Source organism: Calidris pugnax, unplaced genomic scaffold (genome assembly GCF_001431845.1).
Source record: "Calidris pugnax isolate Ruff unplaced genomic scaffold, ASM143184v1 scaffold141, whole genome shotgun sequence".
In the NCBI taxonomy this organism is placed as follows: domain Eukaryota; kingdom Metazoa; phylum Chordata; class Aves; order Charadriiformes; family Scolopacidae; genus Calidris; species Calidris pugnax.
This window is the reverse complement of record NW_015090902.1, coordinates 771,417-789,501: the sequence shown is the minus strand read 5'-3', so window position 1 is coordinate 789,501 and position 18,085 is coordinate 771,417. Positions and strand designations below refer to the sequence as shown.

The 18,085-nt window shown below is 41.8% G+C and overlaps 1 protein-coding gene across 1 annotated transcript; it reads right to left on the bottom strand.

The window, feature by feature from the left end:
* Positions 1 to 1,397: 1,397 nt before the first annotated feature.
* KLHL31 (kelch like family member 31) lies at positions 1,398 to 13,582 on the bottom strand. Its single transcript, XM_014948954.1, has 3 exons — positions 13,376 to 13,582; positions 9,773 to 10,976; positions 1,398 to 8,355 (listed from the first exon to the last, which is right to left on the bottom strand). Exons 2-3 carry the CDS (start codon positions 10,942 to 10,944, stop codon positions 7,623 to 7,625), a joined length of 1,905 nt encoding a protein of 634 aa, XP_014804440.1. The 5' UTR covers positions 10,945 to 10,976; positions 13,376 to 13,582; the 3' UTR covers positions 1,398 to 7,622.
* Positions 13,583 to 18,085: the final 4,503 nt, after the last annotated feature.

Below are 18,085 nucleotides of genomic sequence, written 5' to 3'. Positions count from 1 at the left end.
TCAAAGTAGGATGTTCTACACCCTCTTATGTCTCTCTGTTAAAAAAAGGTAAAAATGACTTATTTTTTATCCATAATGGAGTGTCTCTCTCTCTCTGAGAACTTCCCCATTGAATCCTGCATGAACTTTCCATGAGCTCCTGCGCTCTCACTGGGGACTCTGGCTGATTCTAGACTCAATGTTGGGCGCCTACCTCCAAGGGAGACTCTGCTTGGGTCTGTCGTCCCCCTTTTGGGGATGGTTGGCTGTCCCACCTCCAGGACTGGTTTGTTCCTCCTTTTTGGGATAATTTGGCTCCTTCTAAAACCAGTCTAATTCACTTCATATCCTAGATATATTAAATACATCTGCCGTTGTATTATTGTTGATAAGTTTGCTTCACTAATGATAAGTTGTAATAGTACAGACCTACCTGGTTGTTGCTGTCATTGGTTGTACCACCTTACTGCTTGCTGCTGTTATTGATTGACACTACTATTCACTGATACTGTATTACTTATTGCTGATAATAATTTGTAATAGCCCGTGGCAGGGGGGTAGGAACAAGATGATGTTTAAGGTCCCTTCCAACTTAAACCACTCTATGATTCTATGATATATATTAATTCATATTCCCTTTATTAGTCTTCATGTTAACTTTACTAACCACAGGCATATTTGCTAGTGGTGAATTTTGTGGTTGTAGACTTCCTAGTGGTGCTTTTAGTGGTATTTGTGGTAACCTGTAATTAAGCGGAGAAGTTTAGAGGATGAAGCCTCTGTGTCCTTGTGTATGATGGAATCTGAGGAGCCCATGGTCATGAGCTCTGTGCAGCCACAGACCAGGTGACCCTTCAGGTTGTGACATCTGCTGAGTGCCAAAGCACACTTTGAACCAAGCCCTAGGTGTCACAGCACAGGGAACACTTTGGGGCACCTCAAAAGCTCTCATCTGCGGTACAACTTAATTGTTCTTCAGAATAAGAATAAATCTTACGAGAGTGATTCAAGGAGCTGGGACTGTTTAGTTTGAGGAAGAGGAGGCTGAGGAGAGACCTCATCACTCTCTACAACTACTTGAAAGGACACTGTAGAGAGGTTGGGGCTGGTCTCTTCTCACAGGTCATTAGTGATACAATGAGAGGGAATGGATTCAAGCTGCAACAGGGTAGGTTTAGACTGGACGTTGGGAAAGAATTCTTCTCTCTTCAGAAAGAGTGGTCAGACTCTGAATAGGCTGCCCAGGGAGGTGGTTGAGTCCCCATCCCTGAATGTGTTTGAGAGTCGTTGAGATGTGGTGTTGGGGGATATGGTGTAGGGGAGAACTTTGTAGAGTAGGGCTGATGGTTGGACTCGATGATCCCAAGGGTCTTTTCCAACCTGAATGATTCTATGATTCTATGAATTCAGACTAATTATTTTTCCTTGAAATTTAGATGTTTTTATTTCCGATATTGTTGCTCATACAATCCAAATGAAAACACGTTCAATTGCTAATCAGGCATCCGATTGATCGTCATTCCTTGTTAGGCATTTCCATCACAACAAACGATTGCGACATTCATTGTCAAAAAAGCAAGTTGTTGTCCTTTGTACTAAAATGAAAGATATAGAAGTGGCTCCGGCGTCGCGCTGTGCAGCACGTTGTGGAGGTGGTTCCACAGCCCGGGGGTCACAAATATTCCTGTGGGCTGATATGAAAGCCGGGCTCAGCACGGGGCTCAGCAAACAAAGAGGATTTCAACCGCGACCAGGCGCTCGTCAGAAAGAGAGTCTCGCGCTTTCCAACCCATCCTACAGGAAGGATCATTTGTTGGCGCCGTGCGTCGACAGATTTATTTAAAGCACACAATGAACAACACCAACACGCTGTTACCCCTCTTAACCACAACTGCTGCACCACAGATTTCAATTTTTAAGTAGTCACATTCTCACATTACGCTTACAGATTTCTTTTTTCTGCTGAAATATGTTCCCTTGTGTTATCACAGTCCATCCTTAAAGTGTATAATTAGAAAACCTATTTGTATAAGCAATATGTCTAACGCTTATAAGCCAGAGAAATGCTTTACACAAATAAGTTATATTTGTAACTTTGCATGTTGACAAAAAAAAAACAAACTGCCAAGGCAGCAACTAGTGTAACATCCAGTGCATCCTAAATGTGTGTGTTCCCATTCTTACCAACAGAAACCAGCTAGGTATTCCTCATAAGCTTACTAATTGCCTATATTTTTATGGAAAATTTAATTTTCATTGAGATAACAATGAACTCATACAAGCCTTTTGCATGGCAAAGCTCGTCTGCTATTAACTGAATCACACAAGCTATATAGAATCGCCTATATTTTCCTTTACTCTTTAGGGAACTTCTGGGAACTGAGCTCTGAGCAGCACCACTCTTGCAAATGAGCAGCAATGACTCATTTTTCACCCTTTTTTTTTTTTCTTTTTCTTTTTCCCAACAGGCGTTGCAGAATGTGTCCTTTCCTTTATTGTGGCCACCAGTGATGAGATTATGAGTTTTTTTAAATTAGCTTCACAGATGAGCTTTTAGGTACGGTTTGCATCTGTGCATCTTCTTTGGTGCCCTGCAAGTCATTCAGTTATGGACAAGAAAAGAGAAAATAAAAGGGATATGAGATCTTCCTCTTGCATGGAGGAGTCAAAGCAGGAGTCTGTGCGTTGCAATGGTTTTTGATTACTTATACAAAGCAGGTCTTTAACAAAAGGGTTATAAGATTCAATGCAAAAAGATAAGGAGACTATAGTAGGACCATTGGCTTTCGACTGCCTTCTCCAAGCATGTAGATTTGGAAGCTGGAGAAGGTCTCCCAGCTTGGGTAAACTGCATTAAAAAAGACTGAATATTCAATTCAGCTGAGAATTCAAGTTACAGGCAATTGAAAACTGAGTCTTGCTTTTCATAAGAAAGGCTTGGGCCAACTCAGTTAGGTAACATCAAGAAAGACTGCTTATGGAAAGATGCATGTTGAAGTAGGTGCTTCTTTCCAGGACATAATTTTTAAACATCATTGAGAAATGGGAACAAAATCTTTAGTCTACTGACTGTGCTAAGTGCTAAGGGGCTCCATCTTCCTCTTTCCACTGTCTGGAGCCTCTTGCAACTTCCATCTTGTGTGCTGCACAAAAGAAAAACCAACAACCTTGGAGCATACGCAGGGTTTCATTCAGCAGCCTCCCCCAAGGAAATAATCCTTTCAGGGAAAACTAGTCTCTAAAAAATTTCATGTGCCTGCATGGTAAGTGGGTAGCTCAATGGTGGCACTGAAGAGCAGCCTAATATCTCTATGTTGGCTTTCACTGAACATTGATACTTGTCTACCCACGGATTTAACTCATATTTTAATTTTCCAAACATAAACACATGAGAATAACTGTATACAGAAGTCCCACTGAATTCAAGAAGGTACACACGCTCATACAGCTCTGCTTGACTGTTGGGTTTGCAACTAGAACTACTAAACCCAGCTGTTACCAGTGAAAAACTCCCCCTAAACCCAGTGTGGGTTTGGAAAGAGTTAAAACCGGAGGATCAACTAATCTAGGTTTCAGGGTATTATAAAGCATGGACTTATTCAGTCATTTCATTCATCGTGTACTTTTTTCTGCAAGAATTGTCATTTTAAAATCTCAACACCAAACGCTTTTCAGCATCTCACAGCTTAGGTTGACGCTAATTTTGCCGCCTTCCGTCTTTGACCAGCTACAAGTTGGCATTTAAGCTCAGTGGACTCTTGACCAATCCACAGATGACCTTGCAAGTTAACTTCAGGAAGAGATTAAATGATCATGATCTCATCTTGATTAACAACTAAGCACAGAATCTTCCTCTCAGCATAACTTTCTGACAGTAAGTTCCTCCCTCACAACCTTGTAACACCCTCTCCCATGCACCCACCCAAGCATGAATAAACAAGAAAACAAAACATTTTCAAACTGTTTCACGCACAGACTGAAGAAAGCTTATTTTCAGATTTGAATTCCTTGGAAGTACAGATGTTGTCAACTATAAAACGCATGGGCGTAAGGAATTTTGAAGATAACAGCATTTTTTTAAATTTTTTTTTCTTTTTTTGTAACTCTTAGTATAGCATTAAAGAAGATCCCTGTAGTGTTTTAACATTCTGCATCTCATACATCCGAAAACCCTCTGCTCTACTTAATATTACCCTATACAGTGCTTCCTAAACTGCATTTTAAAATTTCTTTTTGGGATATACAATATTTCAAGTTCAACTGAGATGTTGTTATTAAACACCCGGAGACTGAAAATACCGTACTGGACGATGAATAAAAACACCATCCCATAAAACACAACATACAAACCATTTTTTTCACAGTTCTAACAAGACGAGGTTGTACATAAAAATGTCACAAATAGCTCAGTACATTGGTATGATCAGAATAATATTAAGTCCAGCTGATATTGTCACATATTAAGGGCCAAATCCTGGCTCAATGCGCAGTTGAAGCCTAAACAGATGTTTAGAGAAAATAATATAAAGCTGCACTGACGTGCTGGAGTGATAACAATACCATCTGTTCATCTACCTAAGATTCTTGGCCTGAAATAGGTATCTAATTTGTGCTACGGAAGGACCACATGGTCCTTGGCTCCTGTCCTAGGACACATGTTTCTGGGTTTGTCGTGGCCCGGGGCAGAGGAGGCTGAGGAGCAGTGTTCCTTCTGGGCAGGACAGTTTTGGCAGGCATCTGTGTCTCCTGTGCTGCCAGAATTTGGCCAAGAGTTCAAAATCCTGTACATCTTATTCAGTAGTCCCTCTGAGGTCAAATGGAACTTTTTTTGTGAGTAAGATGAAAAGGATTTGGCCCCCAAAAGTTTTTAACCCTTTAAGTAGTAAGCGAGTAGTTTCATTGCACTTAGCCCATCATTCACAAAGAACTTTCTACTCCAAAAAAGAAGATGGTTGTTGACATTTGGGAAGTGTTGGCTCACGAAGTGGAAAGTGTGCAGCAACATCTGACTACTCATAGCATTTTGGAACTGAATTCCTAAAGGGAAAAGAGACACTTGCACATGACAATTTCATCCAATGTCTACCTGAGGCCAAAATGATTATTTCTTCAATTCCTAAATACCATCTAAATGGGCAACTTAGAAACACTAAGTAACTGGAGTCTGTGGATTGTTATAACTGGGTATGTATCTGTGTGTCTTCACTGGACTGGATGGATAAGCAACGTCATCTAATAATATTAAAATTTTACAAGAATGTATTGGAGCAGATGGATTTTTTTCAAAGAGCTTCCTAAACACTTCTATATGGAACACATGGTCACGACTTTGGGAAAGGAGAAATTGTGTTCTCATCCACAAAAAGCTTTTGGTGACTGGAATGGGCAAGAACAGCATTTTCGTCTTTAAAACAAATCAATTTTACTCTGTTACACAATTCCATGTTTTGTTCTGTGACTGTGGGCTTGAATTATCATTGATGAGATTAAATGGGATAAAGAATAACTAACTGTACGCAAATCAAATGAATTAAAACTATACAACAGTGCTACTCTGACCAAAAGCCACTGCAACACAGTATATTCTGATAACACACAGAATCTGGGGTTTGCAATTGTGCAGTGGGGATGCAGACGTGAACTCTGACGTTAGAACTGGAAAAGAGGAACCAAGGACCACAAGAGTTTAACCCCAAGGGATGGAGTGAGTGCCTTCATGGCTAACGCCGTGTCACGCTCGTGCTGACGCTCAACATGGAGCTGCAACAAAGCTGCAGAGATTATCTGCACTTAGAGACAATTTTATAGCGTTCCCCTTTTTGGAAATGGGGTAAAATCTGGCTGCCTTGTCACCATTGCTAAGAGCGTGCCTTCTCACCAGCACCAGGGCCTGGAGGTGTCAATGATTATCGGAGGAAACTGCACGTGAAGCCTCTATGAATTGGTTAAGGCGAGTGAACGTCTACCCTTTTGCTTATATTAAATAATTTAGTTCCTTGTATTGCTTCTTTCCTTCCCCAGCAGAAGGTTCTAGACGTTTTCTGCTGACAGCAGGCCTTTGGTATCAAATTCTCAGGGGGCATCACAGGCTGTGCATCCCTTTGGCTAAGGAAATAGGATCTGGTTTCATGCTTAATTCCCCCACTGCACGCTGAAAGCTGGACGAAAAGTTCTTGGGAGGTTGTCTGAGTTGAGGGAACACTTCACTCTATGCCCTGGGAAAACTTCACAGACTCCAAGAGGCCCAGCATTAGTCTACCCTTTGGAAAAAACATGAATAAAAGCTCCTCAAAAAATCAATAGGGCAGTTACAAAGTCTTCAAAAGGAGTCACATAGTGGTATGCCTGGGAAAAGGTTAGTTTGGGTGATGCTGTCCCTACACCTGGTAAGAAAGATATCTCTTTGTTACTATTAAGGAAAGTCTCTTTGATTTCATCCAGTTTTCCCATTATTCACCGTTTTCCACACATATACCCTACTCTTAAAGGCAGATCCTGCAGTCTTTGTTCCATCTTTGTTCCTCTCTCCACTGGGAATTTGTCAGAATACTACTGAGTAGGAGGGACGCTCTGTGTATCTTCTCTACTCTTAGGCACCCTTAGCCCTTGGTGTCTCCTGGCATGAACTCTTTCCAGGTTTTAGCCCTGCTGCGCCAACTTTTGGATCTTTGCATTGGTGAGGACCTCCTTGTGTGAGAAGATAACCTGGAGGTACGTTCCTACACAGATGGGAAGTGTAGGAAGAGGAGGAGACGCACTGACTGGCCTTGGTGCCTTCCACCTGGAGTGACAGAAGACTCTCCCTGCCATGAGGAGGAGGATGGGGCAGTGGTCTGCTCCTTGGGGTACGCATGAAGGTAGGAGAGCAATCTGGCACCTGAGGCAGCCCTTGGGGCTGGCCCACAATGCTTACAGGAGCTGAGATGCTTTGTGGGCTCAGGTCTTGGAAGCTACATCACAACATCAGATAGGAGATTAAAGGGTTTCATGGCAGAAGATGGGAGTCTCTTTCTAACTTCTGAAGTAGAAAATGTTTTGAGAAATCTTCTGCAAATATCACTGCCCCAAAAGGAAAGTATGCATGTGCTACATGCTCATTTTTGGGGTTTTTGGTTTTTTTTTTCTTCTGTTTGTCAAAATAGGAAAATCTTAGAGAAGGACAAAACTGAGCAACTTTATGATGACATGGCACATTTCTGGTGTATGCTGAGGTTTATTACTAGCAATATTTGACTTTCAATTGGGGTTCTGAAAGCATTTAAAACTCAGTATTAAAAAAGCCTCACAACAACCTTCTGAAGCAAGTTTATCTCTATTTTACAGGTAAGGAAACCAAGGCACAAAGAAATTAAATGATTTGCCACAGATAGTACAATAACTCAGTGGCAAAGTCAGGAAAAGAAAGAAATTCTGCAGTTATGGGTTGACTCTTTCTTCCTGCCAAGAAAATTAATCGTATCCCTAATATGCTGTTTCATGCCACCTGTATTAAAGATAATGAAAACTGTCCAATTTACACCGTTAAAATTGTTGCAAAGCCAATGAGTGGTTTTTTCCTTATTAGCACAAAAAATACTACTTAAAGGGTTAATTATACTGCTGTGCTGGTAAACATTTTTCCTTATTGCTGGTTAGACCCGTATTTAAATACTGACTGGGACAGAAGAGACTGAGCTGGCCCTGGACTCCCTCGTCTTGGTGTTGGGCATGGATATGGTGCAACAGGAGACGCCCACCGTGGCCTCGGGCAGCTCGTCTTCTTCTGTCCATTCGTTGAGATCGGGGTTATAGCACTGAATGCACTTCTTGTATTTTTTCTCTATTTCATTCCAGCCACCCACCAGGTATATCTTGCCGTTCAGGGTGGAGGCGCCAGCCGTGCTAACTCCGGTTTGAAGAGGCGCCGCGTAACTCCACTGCCCCGTGTAAGGGCTGTAACACTCCACGGGGAGAACGTCCACCCTTTCGGCTCGCCCCCCAAGCTGGGACCCCCCCATGACGTAGACCCTCTCCAGCAGGGAGACGGCGCAGTGCCACCCCCTCGGGGTGCTGAGGCTGGCCTTATCCTGCCAGCTATCCTTGCTGGGGTCGTACATGCACACCGAGCGGGAGTAAGCGTTATTGATGTAACCCCCCGTCACCAGGATGCGACCGTCCACCACCGCGCTGGCGTGGCAGCACCTGGGCACCTCCAGGGGGGCCTTCATCTGCCACTGGTTAGTGGCGGGCACGTAGCACTCCACCGAGGAGAGGCACCCCTCGGAGTTGCGGCCGCCCACGGCGAAAAGGAGGCCGTTGAAGACGTTGAGGCTGAAGTGGGTGCGCCGCTGATTCATGCTGGCCAGGTGGATCCAGGTGTTGAAACGAGGATCGTATCTGGAAGCAGTGAAAAGAGAGGGTAACCGTCTCACGCGCCGCTCTGCTAAATTCTGCAGCCTCGTCTCCGTCCCACCTGCTGACATTTTATTTATTCATTTACCCCGTTATAAGTCAGTGGAATGAAACCGGTATCCCTGGTGAAATTTCCGCGTAAATCTAGCTTTCGATTTGAGAAAAAATGTGTTTGCATCATTCAAAGCTGGTATTGTTTCAATAAAGTAAATGTGACTCTTTTCTGTAATTTGATTTTGTGTAACAACCTCATTAGAATATTGGAAAGAGACACTTTCAATTGTATGTTGACATTTTAGAAGCTCTTGCAATTTACACCTACAGCAAAAGCTGCCCAAATTTACTCAAAGGCTTTTAAGAAATGTTAGGTGGTGATTTATCTTTTTAGTACTTTCTAAACGGTAAATATTCTGTCCCTGCCACTCATACGGAGCAAGAATTAAGTGGAAAGAACATCTTTGCTTCTTAACACTGTACCTGTCTAAAATAACATTCTCTGTCGCTGGCATTTAAATGAGCAATATGAAGTAGGAAATAGCAAATTATGACTCCTGAAGGAGCCGAGTGAAGTACATTAGTAGACCCCCCCATTTCTCCTGTTGCATGCCATGGTTGGTAGATAAAAAGTTGAGTTGTCTCACCTCCAGCCTTTGCTTCAAGCTATCATGTGTCATCAGCTTTTAGGCTGAACTATTTAAAAATTAGTACCATCCGTTTGGCTACTGCATGTTAACTATGAATTCTTCTGACCTTGCTATCACCAGTGCAGTCCTCAGGTGACTATAGATAGGAACCGAAATATTTCAGCAGTGAGGTGTGATTTGGAACACGCTGTAGAAGAGAAATGCAGCCTTCCAAGAGACAGGTGACACTGTTTCTAAAATCTCAGTAAATAAAGGAGTTGGTTCTTCAGTTAGTTATTCTCTAGAGGATATGAAATTCGGTACAAAAGCTGTTGAAAATATGGTGGGTGGTGCATAGAAAGTCAAGATTATAATACGTAAAAGGTGGTTTGCGGAACTATCTGTGAGGCACCAGAAGCTCCTGAAATTTAAAAAAGTCTCACCTTGACTAATTTGGTGCATTTAATGGTACCTTAGAATATCTGAGAGCTTCCTATTTACATTTCTATTCATTTCCTCCACTTGGAGGGAGTTTTCTCCATCTTCCTCACTTCTCATTGCGCATGTGTAACCGTGGTGAAGTTTTTGCATAACTTTGATTGCCTATTTCTGCTCATTCAAACTTTAATATAGAATAGCATCCATACCTCCCCAACCCTGTCCCTTCTTCTATTTATCTGAGCAGTTCACACTGCCTATCACAAACCAGCTTTGGTCTATCTGCCTGCGTCGGTTGGAATGGATCTCTCTCCATCCCTCCTCAATAACCAACCGGTTACCTGCAGAAATTGCTGACTGCATGCTTGGCTTGGTTCCTTGCATCGTTCTGGTCTTCCCCACCAGCCACATAGAGAAATCCATCCATCACCGTCACACACTGATTAAAACTTTTAGCAGGCATTTCACTCAGCTTCTTCCATCCATTTTCAGGATCTCGGTACAAGATGTCTCTGCTAAGAGACTTTTCTGTTAGCGCAGGGCGTCCCCCTACAGTAACTAAGACTCTGAAACCTCCACGGATCCTCGTTCTTCTGGACTGCAGTGTATTCTGGTGGTAGGGAAGCAAATGATAGTTCATGGCATCCACTAGGAGCTTATGGCAGTCAGCATCTTGCATCATTCTCGGCACGGTTTGAACATAATTGACAAGGTCTTGGGCTGAGATGGTACCAAAACGGATGTTACCTAAGAGATCGGCAGCAAACTTTACTCTTTTTTGGTCAAATTCCAGCCATTTTATTGCAATCTGGAATGCAACAATTTCAGAAGGCAACTGCAAGTCGTCATCTGCAAGGAGTTCATTAATCTGATCAAAAGTGAGTTTTAAGAACTGATCCGTTTCTGAAAATTCAATGAAGTTGTCTCTAATAAATTTGTGCGCTGCTTCCTTGGTTGTTTTCAGTCCATACGTTTCTGCAATATTGGCAACGTACATACAATTCTCAACGTTGATTTCTTGGATTAGAAAATCACAGCACATCTTTACGAGGGTGTGAATCTGCAGATAAATTGCTGTGGAAATAATACTACCTATTGTATAAAGCGAGAGAGTAAGTTTTCCAGTGTAAGCATAGGTGATAACGGTAGCCAGACCCAATGGGGATATGTCGTTGAGGTCTACCCGTTGAGTGGAGGGATCTTTCTTTAAGATGTTGTGAAAGTAGTCGCTGCTTGAAGCCATCACCACCTTATGGACGCTGAAGGACTTGGTTTTGGTACTGATAGTCAAATCGCAAAGAAAATTGTCTTGTCTCATTCTGCTTAGACCTTCCAAGAGATTTGGGCTATACGATGGGTCAGAAACTTCAGATGAGATGCAGCTGAAACCATTGCCTCCATCTAAGAGTCCATTCAAGCCATTGAGTTTACTGAGGGGGCCATCTTCCACAATGATAGTCATTTCATTGATATCTGCTTTGTTCTTCTTCACATTCTTCTTCTTAGGGGCCATGACCGCAATGAAATATTACAGCCAAAAGCTTGCTAAAAATAAAATTAAAACATTTAGAGTGACACTGCAGTTGTGAAATTTAATAGCAGAGTGATTACGCAACAAATATAACCTTTGTCAATACATATAAATGCCTCAAAACCACAACAGACAGGGTAATCCATCTTCCCAAGAACTATTATACTGTCCTAGATTGTAGTGTGGATGCTTGTTAATAAAAATGGATACTCAAATCATGAGGAATACACCCACAACACCTAAAAAGAATTTAGATTGTAGTGTGGATGCTTGTTAATAAAAATAGATACTCAAATTGTGAGGAATACACCTACAACACCTAAAAAGAATTTTTTTTTTTTTTTTACAATAACAAGGTCATAAAAATAACATTCCCCTATTGTCACCACATTCAAAGAGTTAAATTCTCTTCCTAAACATTAAATGAGTTTGTCAGAGTGTACAATCTTTTAAATAGTCATTTAAATCAACCAGGCTCTCGGTATGAATTCGTTAGTCTGAAGCACAGGAAAGATATGAGCCCCCAACTTTCTTCGTCCTTACTCCAGGGCTGGTACAGACTTACAGGTGAGTTCAAAATTTGACCAGGCGATATTGAAAGCGGGATAAATTCTTTAAAAAAAACAAGCAACATAAGACATAAAGACAAAGCGAATTTTAGCATGATGTAACGTTGATTTTAGATTTAGCATCTGCTCCAAATTGCTTCCAGGTTTTTGTAACGTTTGATTTTCTAGACTGATAATATTCTGCTTCCCATGTCAGATTCACAAATACCTTCTACTCATAACGCACTTGGCTGTACAACTATCAGTAATTTGAAACATAATCCTACATTGAGGATTTTGTCTCACTTTTAGTTGAGAAAAATGTCCTGCAAACGTTAGCAGGATGTGGTGTTTCAAACAAGTTCTGTGTGTGTGAAGGTTAATAATTACTCCCATTATGTTAGATCGGGTATTCAAATTAGACTTATCAACTCCAGGCAAGTTCCAGCTCTTGCTGAAATGAAGGGCCAAGTTTTTGTCAAATGCAATGTCAGATGCCCCCTAAGTCATATTCAAAGAAGGTATTTCAGATAAATATATGCATATGCAAATAGACCTTGAAGGAAAGCACTCATCTTCAGTAACACAGTTAAAACAGAATTGCTGAGATCAGCATTCAGCTATATTCAAATGTAGCATTTATATTCTAAGACCATTTACACCAGCTAATTTTCTTTGAGATCCTTGCGCTCATTCATGAAGAAATGCTAACGATAAAAAAAACTCTAATGATAAAGCAACCAACTGGCTTATTTTAGGTAACTGAAGAGAAAACCTCGATAATATTTCAACCTAAAATCTCAGCACATCAATTTTTCCTTAAGCTCCCAACACGTAACAAAACGGTAATTTAATTATAGTCAGGAATGGTTGCTGCCTGTGAGCAACCAGGATTTATTTTATTATTTTTTTTTTGCTGCTGGGTGACGACCATGTGCAAGAGCAGGCGAGGGGGAAGGCCGTGTGTGCCCAAAGTGTCACTGACGTGAGGCGCCGTCCCCGAAATGTCGGTGTGGCAGCGCGGGGGTCAGCTGCTGCCCCGCTCCCCCCGCGCCGCCCGCATTCCAGGAGCTCCATCTGTTGAGACCCATCAGAGTCACCTCCCAGAATAGCAACCTCCCAGCAGCTTGCCATTTTAAGACAGGTCCAGCCGAAGGTGTAGTGGGTGTTTTAGTAGACTTCGGCAGTTTAATGCAACTTTTTTGGCAAAAAAAAAGCCCAAACCCTACGCTATCCAAGTGTTGTGTATGTTTGTTGACATAAAATAGAAGCAAAATGGAACTTGTGGATGTTTTTTTTATGCTATCCCTGTAGTGATATCTCTGCATATTAATAGCCACAGCTTTATAGCTGGCAAGGGCATATTCTTTTGGCAGTCATATTTGTGTTTCCAAATATTTTTAGAGACCCATAACTTAACAATTTTAATGCCCGCAGCACTTCATGTTTATTGCCTCATTGCAATATTCTGCCTTATTGCAGAAGCTCAGTTAACTCTGTGACATTTTAAGCTCTCTGTTCAAAAATGTCCATTCTCCAAAGTTTTTTCCTGAAAAACACTTTTCCATCAGCAGAGATATCAGCAGCTGGCTTAGCGTATAAGCCCGTAAGTGACAGGACATGCAAAACCAGTGAAACAAATCCAACCATCCTATCATAAATCCAAGTTACTGAACTTTGAAAACCCTGGGTGATTCAGTTTTCTACAGCTGTTTGCTTCCACCTCATTCATTTTAGCTTAAGAACAACTAATGCCAAAAGACGCTCGGGGTCCCAAAACAAAGCATTCAAACAACCAACCTTCCCCCCTCCCCTAAAATGTTACTTCTAACCACTATCAGAGTGAGGAGTTAAAGACCCCTTACCCTCCTCGGAGAAATGGTGTTCCAGAGCTGTCCAAGACGCTGTCGGCCAAAATGCCTCTTCCTTGGAAAAACGAGAGGACAAAAAGAGAGGCAAGGGGGTAAAAAGGAGAGAGAGAGATCAGAGGCCACTCGGTGAGCCCCAGCGTGTGGTTTCCAGCGTGAGGCTTTGCTGTCACAGGGAGCAAAAGAGACCGGAGCCTGTGCTCGGGTGCTCTTTAAAATGACCCCTCCTCTCTGCGCCGCGCTCCCTGCCTCTGCCCAGCCACGGCAGCTCAGCTCCCCGGGCTGCCCGACCTCCCCAAACCAGGGGGACAAGCCTGCACCCCCCAAACCCACAGGTACACAGGAGGAAAGGGAGGGGAAGGTGAAGATGGCAGGTAGATCCACGGCAGGTAATAATTGTCCCATGAAAGCGTGGACCACTGGGTTCCCCACCCCAAAACTGGGAGCCTGGGTGAAAGCCAGTATGCGCGGGGAGGGGGCCAGGTTTGGATTGGACAGAAGGACAATGTTTTTTACGATGAAGGTGGTGAGACACTAGAACAGGTTGCCTAGAGAAGCTGCGGATGCTGCTGGAAGTGATCAAGGTCAGGATGGACGGGGCTTTGAGCAACCTGACCGAGTGAAAGATACCCCGTGGCATGGCATTTGGACCAGATGATCTTTGAAGGTCCCTTCCAACCCGAACCATTCTGTGATTAATTAAGTTATTCTGTGACCTTCCAACCCGAACCATTCTGTGATTAAGTTATTCTGTCATCTGAAATAACAAGCAGGAAATGCCAGGGAAAAGGTGGCACTTCAGTTCCATTTTCTTAAGATTTTGGTGCTTAGCTCTGGGCAGAGGGAAGGAGACCGGATGGTGGGGATTCACAGCCATGTCCTATTTCTTGGAATTAGGTTGCTGCTTCCGAAAAGACTTGCCTCGGCTTTCCAGGATCCTGGCTTACATCCCCTGATGTATTTGCAGAGGGATGTGAACTTTGATCTCCCGTCTTCCAAGGAAGGCATCCTAACTTGTGGGTTACACCATACGCCAGAGTAGTTTCCCTCCACCTCTTGCCCGTCAGCCTCAGGAAAGAAAGCCAAACCTCCGCATCCCAGGGGAATTTCATCCCACAGGAGAGAAAAAAGGGGTGTGAGCGACTGCACCGGAAGAGAAGGATAATTGGGGGAGTGGAAGTCAGAGAAAGGGAAGATTTTTCTCTTGGCTGTGCTTTGTGTAATGCTTCATCTGGTAGATTTATTGGATGACCTCCAGCTCGGATGGGCTGTTACAGCTACCGCGGCAAAGTAACACTTGTTTTGGACAAAAGGCCATCTCTGTGCTAGCGGAGTTACAAAACATTACGAGATAAAAATTAAAAAACCATAGAATAGGGAATTAGAGTCAATCAAACGTGTGAAATGAGAGTGAAGGAGAGGGAGGTGAAGCCAAGGCCTCCCCATAGCAACAAGGTAAGAAGCTTTGCTTATGAAAAACGGGGTCACAGCTGTGAAAAATTAAGGACAAGGTCTTATTTTAAGACATAGTTCAGGAATTTCTTCTTACTTTTTTTTTCTTGTGTGTAGATTCCTATTGCCTCAAATATACAACTCAGTATAATGCCCATTTAATATGTAGGATGACATCCTATCATCATCTTAATACCTTTCAATATATTTTAGTTTACCAGTTCAATCTAATCATAAAACTCATCACACAAACAATTATCTTTAACTTTTTTTATAGCTCTGCCTTAAAAGGATCAGCTGTAATAATTTTTACACAATGAATATATTCCCCACGGTGCTTCATGAGTTTGAAGAGCTTGTAAAAATTAGTTTTATAGCTCTGCCTTAAAAGGATCAGCTGTAATCATTTTTACACAATGAATGTATTCCCCACGATTCATGAGTTTGAAGAGCTTGTAAAAAATAGTTTCTGTAGATGGAGCAGGCCTATTTTTAAAACAAGACTCCCAAACATATACATACTAGTGAACCCGAGTTACTCAGTGTTCCCTTTTCTAACAGTTCATGCCCAGATTTTTATCAATTTTTATAACTTTAAGATGTCCTAAAATGCCAACATTTTTCAGAGAAAGCGTATATTTTTTCTCTTTGGTTATTTTTCAGTTAGATTTTTTTGATACAGGGGACTCTTCTTCTACAGAATGAATACGCTGTCATGAGCTGTAGAAAACAAAAAACTATTCTAATTTTCATACCATTTCTTTAAAGCTTACCAGCACACTGTAAAATAAATTTAAGCCTTATTCAGTCTCTACAAATGTGCTACCAACATGCTTATATGATTCACTGTTGAAAAAAACCACACAAACGACAGGGGGGAAATATCCCCACTGAAAATACAAATCTAATTTCTAATTTCCAGCAACCTGGAACTTGCTTGGAGCTGTGCAGAACAGAGATAAGCATCGTGTGGGGCGTGCCTCGACGTCTCAATGTACTAACGCTGACACAATCAAACATCTCCCATAGTTCTGACACTTTGGTTGCATATTAGGGAAAAAACCACCACGAAACCTTTAGTTACTCAGTCTTCAAGATCAGAGGACAACTGACCACACACATGGCTACCACACAGCATGCTAGCTGGTCTCCAAACTAGTCATTCTCATTTTCCATTAATTTGCACACGACAAAGTCTTTCAAAAAATAGACAGTCCCAGGATTAGCTGCAGATCACGACACATTTTTTAAAAACAAAATTTCGCTGATTACATTTTTTAAATTTTCAGATATTCTTAACATTGTTTTCGTTGTATCTTGAAAATGACCTCTTATCTTTCTGCTTATTTCCTTTCCAACGACATAGAAATTAATTACTATAAAACATTTTTATATTGGCTGAAGTCCTTGCAATCAAGTTATGAATTATCTTCACAGTTAAAAGAGGGGGTAGTACATTTTTTGGCAATATCCTAAGCCTGTTCAAAAGTATCCTTTTAGGTATGAATGAATCTTGGGGAAAAAACGTTTAATTTGCTCCATAATAAACTGGCCTGTGTGAGTGACTAAGGACAATACTATCAATCCATGCAGCCGTAGCAGGTCATGTACTAATGCTTTGACATTTTTAGTGGGAAAAAAGTGCAAACATTTGAAGAGATTTGCTCTTAGCCCAATAAATAAGAATAATCGTAAATATTTGCTCCACGTGCATGAGTCAGAATCAGCATTAGGGAAAGTTCTTGTATCACCAAAGATAGGTCTTAAGGCAATTATAACCATCTTTTCTAATCAACACGCAACCATTACTGCACTCTTTCTGGAAAAGGTAAAGCCTTTTCTTTGAAGCCAGCATGCTTTGATTTGTTGGTGGGATGCAAGTGTCGCAGCCATGGCCACATGGAGATCTACCTTGGTCAACTAAAGATGTCAATAAAACTCAGGCTCAGCTTTAGATGGTGACTGCTCTGTTTGCTCAGAGCCCTTTGTGTAAACTCAGCCTAATACTATGCACCCAAAAGCCCATACTGAGTTCACTATAATAAATAGTTCCAAAAAATATCTTTAAATGCATTAATCTGAATGTATTGAGTAAACACTCCAATAAAGCTTTAGGAAGACTGAAGGTCCTTATTCAGATTGGAGATAACCGTGAAAGCATACTGAATTTCAGTGGGAACTGCAGTCTTTTCAGTAAAAAGATGGAAAAGAAACTGGTTTTCTTTTTAAGCTGCTGAATAAATGTACAAACTACTACTGTTTAGGATCAAATGCACAGGCCCTGATTTCACAGAAGGTGTTTTTGAGGAACCGTGTTCAGGAAGACCCCAACCCCAGGTGGGTCACTCAGACCTCTCCCTCGAGGCAAACCTGCCCCAGTACTTTATCTCTCACTCCCAGTTCATTGCCTGATTTTGCCCAGCCAAGACTCTCGCATCGATCCACCCCCTGAAACTCTCATCCTGCTCTTCTCCTTAGCTCATAAAAACCTATTTCTCTTTCTGGTTTCTTTCCTCAGAAACTGACTGAGCACCAACGGACGGTACGTGCAGCAAGGAGATTTTCCTCATCCCAGAAAACGCAGTAACTTGATAATTAAGGCTCTCAAACAACATCTGGGAAACCCAGCTTCAATGGCATAATCCATACAAAAATCTGAGTCTCAACTTCCCTACTCAAAGACTACTTTAACCATAACGCTGGTGTGGGCTGAATCTCTTCCAAGATTTTGACTGCATAAATGCCACTTTGCCTAAGTGATTTCATATGATTAGGGCCAAAAAAATAAAGCAAGAACAACTAGTTGTGGATGGCCGATTTTAAGGCAGCAGTGATGAAGTCTCCACATGCTGAGAAGGCGAGTTAATTATTTCTGTGGAATAAAAGATGAGTGTAGGAACTGGAGAGTCAGTCTGCAATGGGGACCTAGATCTGTTTTTTTCCATACCCAACCTGAGCGCCCTACCTACTGTATTGCCCTACCAGCTATTTTGGTTTCCCTCCTGATAAATTTGCTACACGCTGTGCCAAGCTGTAATAAGATCTATTTTGCAATAGTGACTCTAACGTGTAAATACCAGACTTTTGCCTACTTAAAATTCCCCTGTAATTCAGACTGGTTACACTCTTGTTAGCGTTTCCCCCAAACGCTGCTCTAAAGAGTCAAAGGTGTTCTATGTACCTATTTTAATAATAATCTACATTAACTTCCAAGGAGATAATGCAAACCTAGAGGTTGTTTTTTTTTTTAAGGAG

What these genes read in the sequence shown, in the direction of transcription:
- KLHL31 (XM_014948954.1), bottom strand. Translation starts at nt 10,944, where the DNA reads ATGGCCCCTAAGAAGAAGAATGTGAAGAAGAACAAAGCAGATATCAAT. An exon ending in GCAGTCAGCAATTTCTGCAG is followed by an intron (nt 8,356 to 9,772) that starts GTAACCGGTTGG and finishes CACTGCTTCCAG; the next exon opens with ATACGATCCTCGTTTCAACA.